Genomic DNA, 21,878 nt, shown 5'->3' on the forward strand with positions numbered 1-21,878 from the left:
AATCAATCAATCAATCAAACCTACCAGTTACATACATCTTCCCAGAATAATAGATTACTTTTGTAGATTCAATTTTTCATTAATATCTTCTGGATACTATGGTTGCCTATAAATTTATCTTGTAGAGCTGTTCCTGCTATTCAGTTCCACCTGATAATCTTCTTCGCCTTGCTCTGATCCTCTTCCCTGAAGATTTTGTGAGTTAGCTGGGAAAAGGGGTCACTTCTCTTCTCGAACTACATAAAGCATTCATAACCAGAATACCACCTTTTCAACCATATATTGTACTTTACAATGAGCTTCGTGCCCCTTCTTCTCTCCGGTCTGTATGCAACAGAGTAAGTCACATATGTTACATTTTGCATAATGTTCATTGCTAATACAGGCTCTTTGGTTCTTCCTTGGTGAGCCACCATAAGACCTTCCATCAGCGGCTGCACGGAGTAACACGTCCACCACAGCAAGTGACAATGTCCGTACATTATTGTTGGCTCTGCATTAACAGAAGACTAGTGACAATGTCGACTCTAGCTCAGTTAACTTAAAATAATAGTTTTTCTCTCTATATTCATGTGAATATTTCTCATTTCTTGAAGAGCCTAAGAGTGTGCCATGGCTTTTCCTAATGATATACTACACATTGCACATAGCAAGCCTCTAAAAATGGCATATTTCATAATTGGTGTTGGCTCCACAGTTGAAAATTTACTGCAGAAATATTTCTTTTTGCACAATTATGTTTTGGGTTCCAGCTGCATAACAGAAGCCTAATGAACCAATTATTATATCAATTACATCAGGCATATACAATAATGCATTCATTCCTCTTTTCCAGACAAATACTGCAGAGCGGGAAGGGTTTGAGAAACGCTTGCAGCTGCAAGAGAGTGAGCTGGCAGAGTTGCGTCAGAAGCTGGCTGCTGCCACCAAGGGCAATGAGTCACTGGACGAACTGCGAGCAGCTCTGGCAAAGGCTTCGGAGCTCCTGCGTGACAAGGATGCCGTGTGCAACAGCCAAGAGCTCAAGAACAAGGCACTCCTCAACCAGGTCTGCCCCCATGTTCTGCTTTATATTTTGTACATATATTACTTTTCCTGAGCGCTATCATGCCCATCACCATTCGTCCACTGCCAGATGTATATAGATGCAACCCACACATTTGTTAATCAAAATGTAATCATGATGTTGTACAAACAGCTGCAAAGAAAACTAAACACAAGTTTGGAAAGGAAATCAAAATTTAAGAGGGTAACAAATTAAAATTTTGAGTTTTGTTGATGACACTGTAATTCTCTCATAGATTGTAAGGGTCTTGGAAGAGCAATTAAATGCAATGGGTAGTGTTATAAAAAGAGGTTGTAAGATGAATAATTATGAACGTAAAACAAGTGTAATGGAATGTAGCTGAATTAAATAATATATATGTGTGTATGTGGTGACTGTTCTTTTGGACGTGTCCAAAAGAACAGACACCATTTTGATCCAGCAGCCACAGTGAATTGACACACATGGGAATTACAGACATTGACTGTGAGTGAGCATTAATTTAAATCAATGGAGAAAGTTGAAAATGGCAATTGCATGGACTACCTTAGCATACCTCCTGTTAGACCAAAATTCTCAACTTATACACCCACTACTAATGTAGTGCCCCTGCCCATTATCCTAATTACTCATGGCAACATGTACTGGGTGATCAAACAGTCAGTATAAATTTGAAAACTGAATAAATCACGGAATAATGTAGATAGAGAGGTACAAATTGACACACATGCTTGGAATGACATGGGGTTTTATTAGAACCAAAAAAATACAAAAGTTCATAAAATGTCTGATAGATGGCACATCATCTCATCAGAATAGCAATAATTAGCATAACAAAGTAAGACAAAGCAAAGATGATATTCTTTACAGGAAATGCTCAATATGTCCACCATTATTCCTCAACAATAGCTGTAGTTGAGGAATAATGTTATGAACAGCACTGTAAAGCATGTCCGGAGTTATGGTGAGGTATTGGCGTCAGATGTTGTCTTTCAGCATCCCTAGAGATGTCGGTCGATCATGATACACTTGCAACTTCAGGTAACCCCAAAGCCAATAATCGCACGGACTGAGGTCTGGGGACCTAGGAGCCCAAGCATGACGAATGTGGCGGCTGAGCACACGATCATCACCAAATGATATGCGCAAGAGATCTTTCACGCATCTACCAATATGGGGTGGAGCGCCATCCTGCATAAACATCGTACGTTCCAGCAGGTGTTTAAAAGCTAGGCTGGGGATGATGCAATTCTGTAATATATCGGCGTACCTCTCACCCGTCATGGTAGCAGTTACAAAACCAGAATCATGCATTTCCTAGAAGAAAAGAGGCCCGATAACAGTAGATGTGGTAAATCCAACCCATACCGTGACTTTCTTGTCGTGCAATGGAGTTTCCATGACAGTTCTAGGATTTTCAGTAGCCCAAATTCTGCAGTTGTGGGCATTGACAGACCCTCGGAGCGTGAAATGAGCTTCGTCGGTCCACAACACGTTACTCAACCAATCGTCATCTTCCGCCATCTTTTGAAACACCCACACCGCAAATGCCCTCTGCTTCACTAATCACCAGGTAACAGTTCATGATGCCAATGGATATTGTACGGATAGCATCAGAGGGTATGCCTAAGTGCCAACCAAACAGTAGTGTATGGAATGCCGGTGCGGCATGCGACTGCACGAGCGCTGACTTCCCCGTGCATAGACGAACCCACTACAATCTCCATTTCTTCCTGAACTGTCTCAGCAGTATTACGCCTTGAGCTCGGTCGGCCACTATGGGGTCTATCGCCTAAACAACCTGTGGCATCGAACTTTGAAATCATTCTCGCCACAGCTGTATTTGTCAACGGACCTTTACCCGTTCGAATCCCCTTCCTATGGTGATAGGATCGTAACGCTGAACTAGCACATTCCCCATTCTGATAATACAGCTTCACTAAAAGCACCTTTTCAGGTAATGTCAACATGCTGCGACTGCTGGCGCATCTGATTCTCTCTCTCATTACAGCTCCTTCTATAAACAATTGTCATGCGCAGTCACTGAAATTTTGCTGTCCAGCGCCATCTATCGGACATCTTGTGAACTTTTTTTTTTTTTTTGGTTCTAATAAAACCCCATGTCATTCCAAGCATGTGTGTCAGTTTTTACCTCTCTAGCTACATTATTCCATGGTTTATTAAGTTTTCAAATTTATACTGACTTTTTGATCACCCAGTATATGTAATTCAGGCATCCATTGATCTCTTCAGTGAAGATGCACACCAGGCTTGAACTCTTATGGAAACTGATGAAATGCCATCAGTATTGAGCATAATGGGGAAGGGGCACATGAATAGTACATTAGTAGTGTGTGGATAAGTTGAGAATATGGGACTGATAGGAGGCATGCTAAGGTAGTGCAGTTGCGAAGTCTGGATGGCACAAAGGCCAGCGCATCTTCTTTGTAAGTAGGAGACCTGGGTCCAAATCCTGGTTTGGCACAAATTTTCAATTTTCCCCATTGATTTAAATCAATACCTGCTCACTGCCAATGTTTGTAATTCCATTTTGTTGCAATTAAATAAGGCACTTCTGATGGAATTAGCTTGGGAAATGAGATATTAAACATAGTAGATGAGGTTTGCTACTTGGGCAGCAAAATAACTGATAATTGCCAAAGTAAAGTGGAAGCAAAATGTGGAGATATAGAATGTGGACTGGAAACAGCAAGAAAAGTGTTTCTGAAATAAAGAAAATCTTTGACATTGAATATAAATTGAAGTGATAATAGGCTTACTATATGTCAGGTTTAGCCTGGACAGTCCTAGTTTTTTAGTACTGTCTGGGGTAATATCCAGGATTGCAAAAATGTCCGGGGCTTGAGAATTTTGTGACTGACGAGAAACTTTTTTTAAACCTTAGGGCTATGTGTTTGACATCATGTTTTTAAACATTTTTTATGGTGATGCTTCTCTCAGCCAACCATGGAGCAAGTGCTGTCATCAATGGGGAGGTGCAGGTAACAGTTCTGCGACAACTTTTAACTTATGCATTTCACAACTTCACACGATCAATGTCTTTATGTCATTTTCAAGTGTGAAGTAGCTCGCATGTAAGTTTTTGATCATTTTATCTCTATTCATTTTTCATCTTATTATTTAGCAATGGGCAAAAGAAAGTGTCTATTTCATGTTAACATGTAGCTGGAATAAAAGTTTTTAAAGCTGTGTAATAACAGTAACAAATAGGGTGTTTACAGCATGCTATGTACTGGAGAATTTTCTGTTGTGCATAAAGGAAGGAGTGCTGTTAAAGACCATGCGAAATCAGCTAAACATAGGAATGTTATTCATGCTATAGCGTCACCAAATGTAAGAATTTTTTTTTAAAGCCAAAGATGGGAATAACACTGATCTGCCTTCTGCTGCTAAAGAGGCTATGTTTTCATGCACACAGCTAGAGATGAGCTGCATTTCTGAAAAAAAAGTGATGTTCAGTGAAAAATACAATAGAATAAACAAAGTTAATGTTCCAATAAGCTGCTTTAACTAATCTCAAAGATATGTTCTGGGCTGGACCCAAGAAATATGGCAAGTCTAGCGATAGGAAGCCTTTTCTGAAGGTATTTATCTGGAGTGTATCTATAACATAGGTCTCTTGGGACTAAAGCAGTTAGCAGACTTTGGTTTGCTGGTAGAATAGTAGGGAAATGCAATCAGTCTACAAAGGAGACTGCTTTCAAATCACTCATGCGACCCATCCTAGAATATTGCTCAAATGTATGACCTATAACAAATAAAACTAGCAGAGGATACTGAATGTATACTGAGAAGGGCAGTATGAATGGTCACAAGTTTGTTTGACCCATGGAAGAGTGTATTAAGGTGCTGAAACAACTGAACTGGCAGATGCTTGAAGACAGACAGAAACTATCCTGAGAAAGACTACTGAGGGAGTCTCAAGAATTAGCTTTAAATGATGACTCTAGGAATATACTACAACTCCCTACGTATTGCTTCCATGAGGATCATGAAGACAAAATTAGATTAATTACAGCATGCACGTAGACATTTAAACAATCATTTCTCTTGTGCTCCATAGGTGAATGGAACAGGAAACAGACCTAATAACTGGTACAGTGGAATGCACCTTCTGTTGTGTACTTCACAGTGGTTCACAAAGTATAGGTGTAAATATAGATTTATGGATGTGAAGCAGGAGTGGTAAACAGTTCGGACAAGAGAATTGAAACGTGATGCTACTGAAGAATGATGGAGATTAGTTGGTTATATTGAGTAAGTAATAAAGAACTATTCACCCTAATCAGGAGAAAAAGAATTTTGTGGCACAACGTGACTAAAAGAAGGGATTGGCTGATAGGATACATTCTGAGACATCAAGAGACTGTTAGTTTGGTAACGGAGGGAAGTGTACAAAGGAGTAATAATTGTAGAGTGAGACCAAGGAAGTAATATACTAGTCAGGTTCAAATGAATGTAGGTTGCAGTAGGGATGGGAAAGCCAACTGGTTAAAACTGATATCCATATTTTAGTCCTGAATAACCTGTATTTTAAGGTATTTGTTTGGTTTCAGTTATAACAGCGGTTTTTTATTTTTTACTAAGACATATCAATCAGCCATAACAGCAGTGCTAAAGTTTTTCATTTTTAAATAAACCATTTTTGAAAAAGGATTAATTTTTATCTGCAAAATTTGCATTGGTTTGAAATGTTGTGCTATTCCAGAAAATGTGAAAAACGATCAGTGCTATTGTAATAACAGTGCCGACAGAAACGAGGAACAAACACATGGCGTAAGAACTGGTACAGCATTGCTGAGACAATAATGTCCTTGTTGCTGTGTGTTGCAGCTGAGAAACTGTTATTTCAGAAACCAGTTATTTTGAGTGGTTTTAGCAGTCAGACTAAACTAGTGTGGTGAAAAACTGATATAACTGAAAGCTGGTTGTTTCAGTGATAACCATCATCCCTAGTTAAGTAGCTTTGGAGAGATGACAAGACTTGCACAGGGTAGACTAGCATGGAGAGCTTATCAAGCCAGCCTTCATGGAAAAGATCACATCTACAACAACAGTCAAATGTGACATAAAAACAATGGTAACACAAATACACGCAAATAGCAGCCACATTACACTCTGTGATCAAAAGTGTACAGACACCTGGCTGAAAATGACTTAGAAGTTTGTGGCACCCTCCATCGGTAATGCTGGAATTCGTTGTGGTGTTGGCCCACCCTTAGCCTTGATGACAGCTTCCACTCTCACAGGCAATACGTTCAATCAGGTGCTGGAACGTTTCTTGGGGACTGGCAGCTCATTCTTCATAGAGTGCTGCACTGAGGAGAGGTATCACTGTCAGTCGGTGAGACCTGCGATGAAGTCAGCATTCCAAAACATTCTAGGTCAGGACTCTGTGCAGGCCAGTCCATTACAGGGATGTTATTGTCATGTAACCACTTCGCTACAGGCTGTGCATTATGAACAGGTGCTCAATCGTGTTGAAAGATGCATCGCCATCCCCGAATTGTTCTTCAACAGTGGGAAGCAAGAAGGTGCTTAAAACATCAAAGTAGGCCTGTGCTGTGATAGTGCCATGCAAAACAACAAGGGGTGAAAGCCCCCTCCACGATCACACCGTAACACCACCTCCTCCAAATTTTACTGTTGGCACTATACACGCTGGAAGATGACGCCTGTCGGATCGCCACATTGTGTACAGTGATTTGTCACTCCACGCAACATTTTTACACTGTTGAATCGTCCAATGTTTATGCTCCTTACACCAAGAGAGGCACCGTTTAGCATTTACCGACGTGATGTGTGGCTTATGAGCAGTGGCGTGATGTGTGGCTTATGAGCAGCTGTTCAATCATGAAATCCAAGTTTTCTCACCTCCCGCCTAAATGTCATAGAACTTCCAGTGGATCCTGATGCAGTTTGGAATTCCTGTGTGTTGGTCTGGATAGATGCCTTTACACGTTATGACCCTCTTCAACTGCCGGCAGTCTCTGTCAGTCAACAGACAAGGTTGGCCTGTACGCTTTTGTGCTGTGTGTGTCCCTTCACGTTTCCACTTCGCTGCCACATCAGAAAGAGTGGACCTAGGGATGTTTAGGAGTGTGGAAATCTCGTGTACAGACATATGACACAAGTGACACCCAATAACCTGACCACATTCGAAGTCCATGAGTTCTGCGGAGTGCCCCATTCTGTTCTCTCACGATGTCTAATGTCTACTGAGGTAGTTGATATGGAGTAGCTGGCAGTAGGTGACAGCACAGTGCACCTAATATGAAAAACATGTTTTATGGGTGTCCAGATATTTTTGATCACATAGTGCATGTACAAACTGAATGGAGAGTTCACCCTTGTTCAATGAATGGGAAGTACCCTGTGCTACGCACTCACAATGGTTTGCAGAGTATGGATATGAATGTAGATATGTTTGGAAGCTTAAATGATTTAACAAAAAATTAGTGAAAAATAAATTATCTATATCACTAAGCAACTAACCGAGAACCCTGTGTCAGTTACAGGTTGCCTGTCTGACAGCTTGCAGGGATAACAAAAATTTGATTTTCAATATTTCATGTAATTATTTAGTGAATTACAAAATTTAAAAGCTGTCACAATCTATTCATTAACGGATATACTCTTGCGTTAAAAGTTAACCTCAATAGGGCAAGCATTGTAGTTAGAAACTGCATGTTTGTCTCAAGGCAATGTGACTGACAGTGTGCAAATATCCAGATGTTATTCACCGAATATTTGATAATGAAAGTACTTAGTGACTTCCAACGAGCTTTAATGTAGTTTCAAACATTTAAAAACTATTTATACCTGGCACTCCCTATAAAATGAAAGTTTATCACTTTCTACATTTTCACTGTTCATGCAGCAAAACATCAACATCAGGCATGACTTTTTAATTTATTAGTATTTTACTACTAACTCTATGCACAACGCAGCCTGCAGACAGTATCCACATATACCACTGACTGTACCTGCAAAATTACTTCATTATACCACACACAATTCAGGAGATATGTCATAGACATTTAGATGCATCAATAACTAGTCTTTGCCCAAAATGAAGTGCACATTACTCAAACTATATGCATCCAATGTTTCATAAGTGAAGCACTTAGTGACTTCTGACAAATTTTAAGCATAATTCCAAACCTTTTCTATACTTTTTCTCACTTACTTGTTTATTATAAAATATTTAGCACATTAACTTATTTGTAAAGTAATCAGACATTTGCAGTTGTTTTATACATGGTAGTTCAATTCTTTAAGGAATCAGAGGTTTACTGATAGTGAACAAAATTGTTGAGGATTTTGCAAGCCAGTTTTTTACTTTTTGTTTGTCGGTACCCTTCTCCTGAGCTTTGGCTGACAGTCAATTAGTGCTCAGCAAAGGATCCCAAGGTGAACATCGACAGGCAACATGTCAAATTATAATATTTTTGTTTGACCTCAACTACTAGCTAACATTATGCAGAATTTATGAAATTTAAAACAGAAATTGAGGCTGATTGGCATTTATCATCATATCCCACATCATTCCATCTTATTTTGTGGGTGAGTGAGTGAAGCTTCTTTTTCAATTACAGTCATTAAACTTCTCTCCCTCTTCAGTGCTGTCCCTTTCTGCTCTGGTTTTTGCCATCTCACTCTTGGTCATCCTCTGGTGTTTTGCCTCTGCATTTCAAATCATACATTAGTCTTTACATGGTAGATAGATAGATTTAGTCATCTCATAACATATGATTTCAAATCATTGTTGATTTTATGCATTAGAGACATATCACAGTGTTTAATTCATTTTATTTTCATTTCTGAGATATTGCTACACAATTACATACTACTGTTTTCAGTATACGAAAGTAAATGTATAATTTCCTTGTTTAAACTGTAAAACTACCCTCAAAGAATTCTTCAGTAGAATAGTAACACTTTTCCATCAGAGAGGTCTAAAGTAATCTTCTCAGCGAACCTAACTCCGTGTTAAATATATTACAACCTTTTATTTCATTGTAAATTTTTACCCCATATACTGTGATGGTTGGTTATAGAGTTTTAAACCATGCTGTGGGAGTTTAAATTTCTCTCTGTGGTGAGTGCTGTAGTTGTGGATGAAATGGAAAGAGTTAAGTACATGTTGATTTTTTACATAATAATTACAATACCTCTTACATGTAAAGGGAAGGAATAGATAGTATTTCTAGATTTCTTTAACAGTTGTCATCATGATGCCTGTTGTTTGTCAATACACATGTTCCTATTTTTTTAATTTTTTGTAGTACTAGGTGTCTCATGACATTTGCTGAATTTCCACAGAAGATTATGCCATAACGAGTAACTGACTCAAAGCAAGAATGATAGACTATGTTTTTGATGTCTACATACATTGCAAAAGCTAGGCTGTTAAATTTGTTTGCTAAGTAGTCTATGTGTACCTTTCAATTTAAATTTTTATCAAGATTTAGGCCTAAGAACTTCATTTGGTTTGCTTCTGTGTTATTCTGATCATTGCAAGCAATCTATTTTTCACTTCATTCAAATGATTTATCTTCAAATTACATCAATTTGGTTTTAAGTTACACTTAGTTTCAGCCTATTTTGATGGCACCAAGATTCAAGTTTCTCTAAAGTATTTACGACACTTTCCAGAATTCTTCCAGGCACTTGAGCCTATTTTTGGATATCCTCATTCAGGCTTCTATCCCTCTCTGTCTTCCCTGCCATGTTAGGAACAAATCACATCTCAGCTGCCTGAATTCTGCTGATGTTCTTATTCCTTAATTTTATTGCCTTAAGCAATTTAGGGAAATCATGAAAAACCTAAATCAGGTTGGCTGAATGTGGATTTGAACCGTTGTCTTCCCAAATGTGAGTCCAGTGTGCTAATCACTGTGCTACTCTGCTAAGTTTTCACTTCAATTATACAACTGTTTTTTACCATTCCCATCGGGACAGAGTTGCAGTTACAGTTTCATCTGATTAGAGGTATATTTATATTTTTAGCATGCAAACTACATGCCAGAAAAAAAAATGGAACAACATCAAGGATGAGGTCATTTTATTGACAAGTGAGCTGACAGGCAGTTCATCATTGTAGAAGTATCTGATAATAAGCTCAGACTAAATGAAACACATGTCACAGTAATGAGTGCCTAACAGTCGCATCAATGCAGAGGAAGGGCAGTTGTACACCACGAAGAGCATGTGGCATCACAATAGCCATATGTGGACATGCATTGTCCTGCTGAAAAAGCACATCACCTTTCTGTCAAGGAAATGGCTGTAGCATGGCTATAACAACCTGTGCAATGTAGCAGGCAGTGGTTACTTTACCCTGCAGAAACACCAAATGTGACTATGAGTTGCAACTGATGGTCCCTCACCTAGAAGCCTGGGATGGGATCTGTGTGCCGTAGGTGAATGCACTCTGGAATAGGCAGATCACCAAGTCTATGCCATATGCATGCACGTCCAACACTTGCATACAGGCACAAACTACTCTCATCACTGAAGGCAACAGAGCACCATTCTACTCTCCAGCTGATTCTTTCATGACACCAGAGGAGCCATGCTTGGCGGTGTCATGGTGTCAGTGGAAGTCCGGCCAGAGGCACACGTGATCTTAATCCTGCTGCAGATAGTTCAAAATCGTCCTTGGTGACACATCAGGTGTAACACTTCCCCAGATTTTGTTCCTGGGTGATGTTTGGTTGGCCACAATTACTTGTGCAATATGTAAAACTTGTGTAGCTGTAATCTACAGACATCCATAACCTTATGCACAGATGTGAAATGTTCCACAAACCACTGCTGAAAGCGGCAACACACCACTAATGCACTGTGTACAACATGTGCAGCACTCCGTCAAGATATCAGTCCAGCTTTCCACAGGTCCACAATGCAACCCCATTCAGATGGTTCAAGCTGTTCCGCAGGAGTATGTATTCATCAATTGTTCCATCATAGAGTAAATGTTGGAAACACTGTTCACCTCTAAACTCAGCACAGTTATTGCGTGCAGATTCAAAACAAAGGGTGTGTAGACGGGCCTCCTGAGTGCCATCTGATCAATGATAACAGTGACAAATGAATCACTAACACTACAACCCTTAAAATACACATATTACACCCTGGTGCCAGAGGACATTGTCCTTGAGTGTGTTGCATTTTTTTTTCTGGCCATGTATATCTCATATCCCCCCCCCCCCACACACACACCAAAAGAAAAAAAGAAAAATCAGTCCTCTGACTCGTTTGATGCAGCCTACCAAGAATTCCTCTCCTGTGCCAACCTTTTCATCTCAAAGTAGCACTTGCTACCTGTGTCCTCACTTATTTGCTGGACATATCCCAATCTCTGTCTTCCTTTACAGTTTTTACCCCCTACAGCTCCCTCACGTACCATGGAAGTTATTCCATGATGTCTTAGCACATGTCCTATCATCCTTTCTCTTCTCCTTGCCTATGTTTTCAAGTCTCATAGACTGTACATGCCAACTTGAATAGTCATTTGGTTGCCACCTCCCCAGTGATGCCTTACCATTCTGTCCCTTCTTCTTGTCAGTGTTTTCCATATATTCCGTTCTTTGCTAATTCTGTGGAGAACATCCTCATTCCTTACCCTATCGGTCCACCTGATCTTCAACATTCTTCTGTAGCACCACATCTCAAATGCTTCTTTTCCCTTCTGTCCCAGATTCCCCACACTTCATGTCTCACTACCATACACGGCTGTGTTCCAAACATACATTCTCAAAAATTTTGTCCTCAAATTAAGACCTGTGTTTGAAATTAGTAGACTTCTCTTGGCCAGGATTGCACTTTTTGCCAATGCTAGTCTGTATTTTGTGTCTTCCTTGCTGTGTATGTTATGGGTTATTGTGCTGCCTAGGTAGCAGAATTCCATAACTTCACCTACTCCAGGATCACCAATTATGATATAAAGTTTGCCGCTGTTCTCATTTGTGCTACTCCTCATTACTTTTGTCTTTCTTTGATTTACTCTCAATCCATATTCTATACTCATTAGACTGTCCATTCCATTCAACAAATCATGTAAGTTTTCTTCACTTTCACTGAGATAGCAATGTCATCAGCGAATCTTGGCACTGATATCCTTTCATCTTGAATTTTAATCTCACTCTTGAACTTTTCTTTTATTCCCGCCATTGCTTCTTCGACATATAGATTGAATAGCAGGGGGGAAAGCCTACATCCCTGTCTTACACTCCTTTTTAATCTCTGGCCTTTATTCTTGGCCTTCCTCTCTTATTGTTCCTTCTTGGTTCTTGTACATATTGTATCTTACCTGCCTTCCCCAATAGCTTACCCCAATTTTCCTCAAGATTTTGAACATGTTACACCATTTTACTTTGTTGAAAAATTCCTTCAGGTCGACAAATACTGTGAACATGTCTTGATTTTTCTTCAGTCTTGCTTCCATTATCAACCACAACATCAGAACTGTCACTCTGCTGCCTTTCCCTTTCCTAAAGCCAAACTCACGATCACCTAACAGATCCTCAATTTTCTTTTCCATTTTCTGTTATTCCCTAAAAACTATTATTTTGTTATATGAAAGATTACAGAAATCTTCAGGCTGCACTTTATTAATATTGTAGATATTCTGTGGTGACAGCCAATCATTTGATATTAATGCTGGGATGGATCATTTAACAGGGTCCAAGGTTTTTTTTTTTTTTTTTTTTTTTTTTTTTTTTTTTTTTTTTTTTTAAATCCTTGTGCAGCTGAATCCCCAATAAACCTATTTTTCTGTTTATTTTTGTTATTAGCAGGTTTTCAAATATTTGCTCTTGTAATATGGATTTCAGGTGTCGTCACTGAAGGAGGTTGTAGCCCTTACAAAGGACATGCTGAACATCCGCAACATGGAGGTGGAACACCTGCAGCGTGACGTAAATGCCATGGAGGAAAGGATCAAGGGAGAGAGGGAGAGGTACGCAGAAGCTGTCAAGAAGATGCAGCTCGCGACACGCCTCAATGCTGACGTCAAAGCAGAGTACGAAAAGCAGGTTGCTCTCTTCAATGACTTGAAGGTATATACCGAGCTGAAAATTCTTACTGTGCAACTTAAACTTAGAGCTATGAATCACAGAGATCCTATTCTTGTGACATAGGGAACATACAGAAGTCATTGATACTGTTTTGATGCCAACAAGTAAATAAACAAACAAATATTTCTTCTTCTTCCTTCCAAGAGTAGGGTATCTCATACTGTTACTGTGTCACCAAAAAGTTCTCCTGCCATCTTTCCATTGGTTGATCAAGTGATCTTACACCATTGTGGTTTTAGTGTAACATGGACTTGTTGTAGATATTTTCTCCAGTTATTTTGGTAGTTCTATATACAGTTTGTGATGGATTTCACACTACATACCTTCAAAACACCTTTATTCCTTTTGTGATTTCATTTGATGTAACCAGTTGTTTGTCTCAAGAATTTCATTTGACAGACGGTGAATCTTTTTGCATCTTTTACCTTTTTGTCTGGATTTGCTGCCACAGCACAAATATTAATCTTCATCTTTTTGCATCTTTTGCCTTTTTGTCTGAATTCGCTGCTACAGCACAACGCAGGTCTTATAAAGGCATAATGTGGTATATTTCCAGACTAGGGAACGTTTCATTGCATTATTAATGATTACCATTCTTTTTCTATATGTGGAAGCTTTCTCAGTGAGATCTGTTTCTACTGGAAAAAATAGTGTACAGCTTAAATATGTGAATGTGTCCACTCTTTCCAGAATTTTATTTTTCATGCATATCTCACTCTGTACTGGCTATTTTCCCTGTTGTAGTCCAGCATGGATTCTGTCATATTCTGATAATTTGCCCTCTTTCTTCATATAGGTTAATTTGTTCTGTAAATTTTGTAAATATTTTTGATAACCTGCTTGGGAACCTGGTTAACTGCCAGAATCTGTAATAATTTGTTTCTGTTAACCTTATCAAAACACATTTCCACAAGCAGCAGTGGTGTCACTTTTATATGTGTCTGTCTGCAGTAGTACAGTACACATTTTGCCTCCCAAATGGATTTACTAGTCAACAATTCTGTCTCATAACTTATTACTTTTCTTGTCAGAATTTTCCTTTTGATACAATTAGGAATGTATTTATGCAGTTATAATGTTCTTGAGCTTGAAAATTAGGCAACTTTTTTGTATATAAGTTATGCCTTTCACTTTGCTTACCTAAAAAGTATTTCTTGTTCAGCATAATTCTAACTTATTATAATAAACAACTTGGTAAGGTCGGTGATGGGAAAATTATAGTACAGAGCTAACACCACAGATCCACAATTTCTTCTAATGTCTACAGTAAAAGGCTTTATGTTCTAAGGTACATAATACTGTGTTACGCAAAGAGAGATTAAATTGGATTAGATTCGGTTTTCATTCCATAGATCCAAAAATGAGAAGATTCTCATGGGTGTGGAACAAGTAAGAAATTGTGCTACCTACACTGATCATTAGTCAGGAGATCGTCAAAATATGTTAATACATTACAGTAAACTGGAACTGCTAATATTTACAGAATTAATACCCTGTCAGAATGAAATATAGTAATGCACTTTTAATAAATTTATCATACACAAAATATCTAATCCTGACTGTTGTGACCAAGTGCTGTCAAAACTGAAACCTAACAGACTTTTTATCGAAGTTCGTCTAACAGTCCTTGTTAAGATATTCATCTATAGAGTAGGGGGAGTTACCTGTCAAAAAGTCTTTCAAGCTCTGTTTAAACGATACTTTATCTGAAACCAAAGCTTTAATAGTTGCTGGAAATTTATTGAAAATGTGTGTTGCTGAATATTGGTCCCCTTTTCAGACCAAGGTAAGTGATTTTAGGTCTTTATGTAGATTGTCCTTATTCCTAGTACTGATGCTATCTCTTGAGCTATTGGTTTGAAATAGATACATATTACTTGCAACAAATTTCATTAAGGAATAAATATACTGAGAAGCAGTGGTTAGAATACCAAGTTCCTTGAACAGGTTTCTATATGACGTTCTTGAATTTGCACCACATGCTTTTGTACGCTAAAAACTTCTGTTCAGTTTAATGAGTTACCCCAGAATATGATCCCATGTGGCATAACAGAATGAAAGTAAGCAAACTATGCATGTTTTCTTTTTATATATTTACATCTCCTATACCTGACTTCATTCTCACTGCAAATACAGACTTGTTTAGGTGCTTCAGCAATTCTGTGGTGTGCCCTTCCCAACTGAATTCATTATCAAGTTGTAATATCAGAAATTTAACAGATGGGCCAGTAAGTGGGCTGGAAGAGAGACTAATGTGACAGATTTGTGTTTTGGTGAGTAAATTTTAAAGCATGGATGAGCCATCCTAGATTAGGTATTCAACATTTTGTCTCTAATACTATGCATAAACATAGGGGCAATTCTTTCACAAATTCATTATTTTGGTGTGTTTTATTTATCCTGTTGTGAGGGAAAACCTTCGGTGATGTGGAATGAGATAAACTATTTATTAACAATGTGAGGGAGCTGCATTAATCATCAACCAAGTGTGAAACCTTGCGTACGCCATTACCAATAAAAGCAAAATTTTCTGGGTGATTAGGGTGCAATGATTTTCTCCTTTTACTTCTGTTAACTTAATGTTTAATCATATTCATTAGGATCTTCTTCAGGAGGGTTCTGGTGGGAGAACATTGTTGTTAGTCAGTGTCACATCTGCATGTAAATGGGTGTGTGCTCAATGCTTTTTCTGAAGAAGTGAATTTATCAGGTAAAATTTCTCAAGTGCTCATGATATGCCACTGTTACAGTCCCTTAGTGACAGAAAGTCATGCAAGGAGTGGGCTGATTTATTAAATACATCATCATCAGACACTAATGCAATGCTTTCCCAGATACCTTCGTGGAAATTATTCTATATTATTCATATGGTACGGTTGGCTTGTTACTTGCTTGATGACCAGAAGCCATGAAACCAATAACCTGTAGTCATCCTATCTGTTGAAATCAGACACTTTCGTAGATATTTCCACCTTTCCACCCAGGCTTTCCTTTTGTAAGTACTCCATTTCTTGTGTAAAGGTGAAATGCAAAGCTGTGGCAACATAAGTAGATGTAATAAGGTTAAATGCTGATTGCAAGAAAATTAAAGAAATTTTTGGAGAAAAAGAAGCAGATGTATGAATATCAACAGTTCAGATGCTAAGTCAGTATTAGAAGGGAGGGCTGAAAGGTGGGAGAAAACATACAGGAACTATACAAAGGAAAGAAACCTAAGGACAACATTATGGAAAGGAATATGGAAATAAATGAAGATGAAATGGGAGATATGAACTGTGCAAAGAATTTAATGTAAATGGATACATAAAAAATTTGCTTGCCAAGCAGCAGTGGGAGAACACACACACACACACACACAAAAGATTAAACTTTTACAAGCTTTTGGAGCCAATGGCTCCTTCTTCTGGCAGAAGAGTTGAAGGGGAGGGAAGAGGGTTGAAGGGAAAGGTGTATACCACTGTTAAGCTCTCAGGTTTTCAAATCTCATCCAGTGCAGTTCCCAACAGTCTTTCCTTCTCATCCCATCTGGTAAGTCTCCCCTGACCCGGGGTCTGGGTGGTTTTTCTGAACTGTAACCCTTATCCTAAACCTCTCCTGTCCTTTTCCTTCGCCCCTCTTCATTCCTTCTCAACTCTTCTGCCAGAAGGAGGAGCCACTGGCTCTGAAAGCTTGCAAAAGTTAAACCTTTTTGTGTGTGTGTTCTCCTACTACTGCTTGGTGAGTAGATTTTTTATCTATCCATTTATGTTATAATGTATTATCAATAATTGATTATTTTCATTGTGCAAAGAATTTGACAGTGCACTAAAGGACCTACATTGAGAGAAAGCACCTTGAGTAGATAACATTCCATTACAATGATTAAGATCTTTGGGCAGACCAAGCATGACAAAACTATTCCAGCTGGTATACAGAATATATGAGACACGGTAACATAGATACAGACTTCAAGATCAATGTAATAATTCCAGTTCCAAAGGAGGCAGCTGTATTACTGCACCATCAGTTTAATAAGTAATGGCTACAAAATACTAACTCAACTTCTATAGAAGGATGGAATGACTGGTAGAGGCTGACTTGCTGGAAAATGTATTTGGGTTCCAGAGAAATGTAAGAACAGGCAAAGCAATGCTGACCCTACTGCTAGTCTTAGAGTATACACTGCATAAAGGCAAAACTTCATTTGCACCAGATGGTTATAATTAGTGCAACTCGTCATGGAGGTCCAGTGCCGGTGGTAATTATCATACGGCAGCAAATCTTGGTAGATATGCTAACACATTAATGTGAAACCGATGTACGCTGGAAAAAAAATTAGTTCCAATTTTGGCCACCATGTGAAAATCTGGTGCTGTGAGTCCAAGAAAGATATATAGAAATATTTCTATATGTAATGGATTTGGAACTGGATGTGGGCAGAAGTCAAACAAGTGGGAAAGGTATAATGTTGATTTTATTATTAACCAATGCTTACACAATTTGTTCAATATGAGCACCAGAGATGTTGATGAGATAGTGAATCCATAAAACAATGTGGTCAACAGTTGCTCAAGCTGTTCTGGTGGACTCGAGTGACATGTTCCTGTATATTGGCCCTCAGATCAGATTGAGACTGAATGTGTCCTTAGTAAACACAATATTTTGGACATCCCGACAGCCAAAGTCATATGGATTCAGCTCAAGTGACCTTGCACGCTATGCATCTGGAGAACCTTTGGAGGTGACACATATTTGAAAGGTTGAATTAAGCAGATCTTTCATTGTGTGAGTGACATGAGTGAGGTGTTGCACCATCCTGCATGAAAAAGTGGTTTCAAAAGTTGTGTTCTTCCAAAGCAGGAACCACATGCTCTACAAGGAGGTCTCAGTAACATGCATATGTCACATTACACCTGAAAGGCCCTCTGGGTGTGTTCTCTTCAAAGAAAAATGGACTGAGAATAAAGGTACTTGTGAATCTACACCACACAGCCACACATGGTGAGTGCAGTGGCTCTTCACACACAACACATGGTTTAACAGTACTCTGAATTCAACAGTTCTGTGTATTCACTGCACCCTGTAGTGTTAAATGTACCTCATCACATCAAGCCTTGCCATATGTCATCAGTATCAATCTATGCCAGAAAGCAAAGAGTGAATTCAGAGTGATGCTGCTGCGGATCATGAAGTTTCAGTTGCTGCACCATCCAGATCTTGTACAGGTGCCAGAGTAAAATAGACCACAAAATTTTCCATATTGTGACTACACGGTAGACAATTTTCATGACATTGCACGAGCACTAGCACTACCCGGGACACATACTGCATGGCCAGATACAACAACAGCAACCTCATCAATAACTTCCATCAGGATAGCACGCCTTCCTCTTCCAGATGCCACACCAAGCTCACTCGTGCGTCTGAATCTCATTATCATCTTCTTTAAACCATTTAATGACATCAGGCCTCTCCTCAGACCTTTTAGTCAATGATACTCTCTCAATGCAGCACTTTTATTGTTACTGTTCACATAAAACAGTTTCACTAACAGCGCACAATCTCTCTTGTCAATAGCCATACAGTTCACTCGTGTTATGGCTTGTCAAATGGCAGTGTGGATGTCACACCATCATACAAACAATGTTCAGTGCCAGATTTGAAGCTGGTGGCCAAAACTGGAGCTAATTTCTCCCAGTGTAAATTGCTTCTGCATTAACACATTAGTGTATGTACCAAGTTTTGCTGCCATAAGATAATTACGGCTCACACTGGACCTCCGTGAGTAGATACACTTTAATTGTAACCACCAGATAGCATCCATAGATTTAGAAAAACTTTTGACAGTGTTGACTGGATTAAAGTCTACGGATTCTCAAATCATGATACATAATATACTGTAACACATCTTGCTAAATGTGGACACAAGAGTTCAGTTGAACACTTATATCAGGCACAAATCACAATAATTCTAATTGATCACCTCATGTCTTCTAAAGTTGAGTCCCTCTCACAGAAGATCACTCACAGTTGTGGTCCCATGTATGACCTGTCTCTATGAAACTGTTAAGGGAATATGCAGGACTACCTTCGAGGAATGTCTGTGTAATTTTCTTTAAGGGCTGTCATGAATTTATTTCACAAGTGCAATGCTTGCCACAGTACTTTTCATTGAATTATACACTCACCATTGCCTCTTGACACAGACAGTGAACACATTATAGCTCATACTATGAACTTTCGTTACAAGTGAGTTCTCATTTGTGACCGCTGTTAGTGGTGGACATCACCCAATTATTCTGTGAACTGGCAGTGCCGTCTCTGTCTCATACTTCTGGTGATTCAGAGGCCTAGAAAAGCAACACCACCATACGAGGTGTGATCAAAAGGTGAAGGGGAATTTTTCTTTTCTTTTGGGCATCCTCCATTTTATTTTGCCGTTCTGCAGGAGCTGGGTTGCCACTTTATCAGTAGTCACACTTGTAAAATTGTCTTGTGAATTTACAGGGTTGCCACTCAGGTTTTTCAGCTGTTTCCAGGCTTGTCTACTGTTCAGCTTCATGTCGAGGTTCTCTACCAGGTTATTCCACTTGGCCTTGTGAGTTGCTGAAATGGCTTGCAGCAATATTTCACCAGCTTGGCTCGTTTCTTCTGCAAATGGATCCTCTTCATAGAGAGTTTGGTATCTTTCTAGCGACAGTTTGTCGTCATTGGACATGCCTGGAACATACTGAGTCCTGCATCTTCTCAGAATAGTTTCCCTCGAACCTTGCTGGATGCATTTGATAAAGATTTCGTACATTTCAGGTTGCGGTGGAGTGTTTATCACTTTTGAGTCAAGATCTTCACTGAACTGCCAGTCAGCCTTCTTGAAGTTAAACCTCCTCTTGAACCGTACCTCTTCAGGTGCTACTATAGGATTACTATGCTGAAATTATTCCATTCATCCAGTATCACAAATACAGGAATAACTGAGCAATAGTGGTCTGTTTATTGTGCTTTTTACCTCGAATTGAAGCAATTTCCATTATTACTTGTGTGTTCTGGAAACCCAATAGTATAATTGTTAGTAATTTACGTTTCATTAAAATATTTCAAAGATGCCTTTAATTATTTTTTTCCACAGCAAAAATATGAAGAAAAAGTACAGTTACTCATCAAGGAGAATGCAAGACTGCGGGAAAACGCCGCTGCGGAAAATGAAGATTTTGTTGATGCTCATGAGGACCTCAATGGTTCGGCATGAATTATTCTTGCATAATAAAGGGACTGCTGGTGGTATACAAAACTGATGTGTGATATGATGTACAACTTATATCTCCACAATTGTACTTGATGGTCCATTTTGAATAATTTGTTACTTCATTTCTTATACATCAATTTAATAAAAACTTTGAGAACATAATTAACTTTCATTTATTGCACATATACACAAGGCCTCCTCTCATTCATTTATGTCAGCTTAGAGCATTTTTTTTTATCATGGTAACACAGTAACGTGTAATAGTGAATGGTTATAGCTTAAACACTGCCGCACTTATTAAGCTAGGTCTTAGTGCAGATGGTTTCTCTCTGTCTTCATCAAACCCGTGACCTGATTCACCCAGCAAATTATATGGAGCCTGCAGTTTAACATACAGTGGAAAGCAGTGGGTGACATAGCACTTTTTCACATACATGAGAGACTGGATTACATTCTGTTGACAGGGTTTGTAGAGAGAGGTTGATAAATGGGCTGTGTAATTCATTACCAATTTCCAGTAGTCACTGTGCAAGTGTTGAGGAAATGCTCAATGATATCCAAAGCCCCTATGGGAAAACACCATTAATTGTAGGGGGGGGGGAGGGGGGGGGAGGAGGGATGCGTTGTCCTGTGCCTATGATGTATCAGTATGGGGTTGTTGGGTGTTAATGTTGATTTGAATACCCGTGGTCTACTAGGGGTAGCGTCTTTGATTCATAATCAAAACGTCTTCGGTCTCGGGTTCGATCTCCGCCACTGCCTAAATTTTGATAAATAATCAGCATTGGCGGCCGAAGACTTCCGGCATAAGAAGTCAGCCTCATTCTGCCAACGGCCTTGTCAAAGAGGGTGGAGGAGCAGATAGAGGTTCAGGGCACTCTCTTGTCCTAGGGGTGGGAAATTGCCCTTAAAAGCGGAAGAATCAGCAATGATCAACGACATGAGGATGCAGAAGGCAATGGAAACCACTTCATTAAAGACACGTAACGTGTATCCACAGGACATGTGGCCTGTAATTGAAGAAGTGTCATGATGATCTCTCCATTGGCAAAAGATTCCGGAATAGTCCCCCATTAGGATCTCCGGGAGGGGACTGCCAAGGGGGAGGTTACCATGAGAAAAAGATTGAATAGTCAACGAAAGGATAACGTTCTACAAGTCGGGGTGTGGAATGTCAGAAGCTTGAACATGGTAGGGAAACTAGAAAATCTGAAAAGGGAAATGCAAAGGCTCAATCTAGATATAGTAGGGCTCAGTGAAGTGAAGTGGAAGGAAGACAAGGATTTCTGGTCAGATGAGTATCGGGTAATATCAACAGCAGCAGAAAATGGTATAACAGGTGTAGGATTCGTTATGAATAGGAAGGTAGGGCAGAGGGTGTGTTACTGTGAACAGTTCAGTGACCGGGTTGTTCTAATCAGAATCGACAGCAGACCAACACCGACAACGATAGTTCAGGTATACATGCCGAGGTCACAAGCAGAAGATGAACAGATAGAGAAAGTGT

The 21,878-nt window shown here is 39.2% G+C and overlaps 1 protein-coding gene across 1 annotated transcript in view; it reads left to right on the top strand.

Moving 5' to 3' along the window:
• The window catches only part of LOC126215089 (intermediate filament protein ifa-1), a 63,953-nt gene extending 43,420 nt beyond the window's left edge, over window positions 1–20,533 (top strand). The window contains exons 3-5 of the mRNA XM_049941735.1: window positions 836–1,048; window positions 12,907–13,131; window positions 20,255–20,533. Coding sequence (XP_049797692.1) covers window positions 836–1,048; window positions 12,907–13,131; window positions 20,255–20,374 — 558 coding nt within the window. The 3' untranslated portion in view covers window positions 20,375–20,533. The remainder of the gene's footprint in view (window positions 1–835; window positions 1,049–12,906; window positions 13,132–20,254) is intronic.
• Window positions 20,534–21,878: the final 1,345 nt, after the last annotated feature.

The sequence above is a fragment of the Schistocerca nitens genome, chromosome 12, assembly GCF_023898315.1.
Source record: "Schistocerca nitens isolate TAMUIC-IGC-003100 chromosome 12, iqSchNite1.1, whole genome shotgun sequence".
In the NCBI taxonomy this organism is placed as follows: Eukaryota; Metazoa; Arthropoda; class Insecta; order Orthoptera; family Acrididae; genus Schistocerca; species Schistocerca nitens.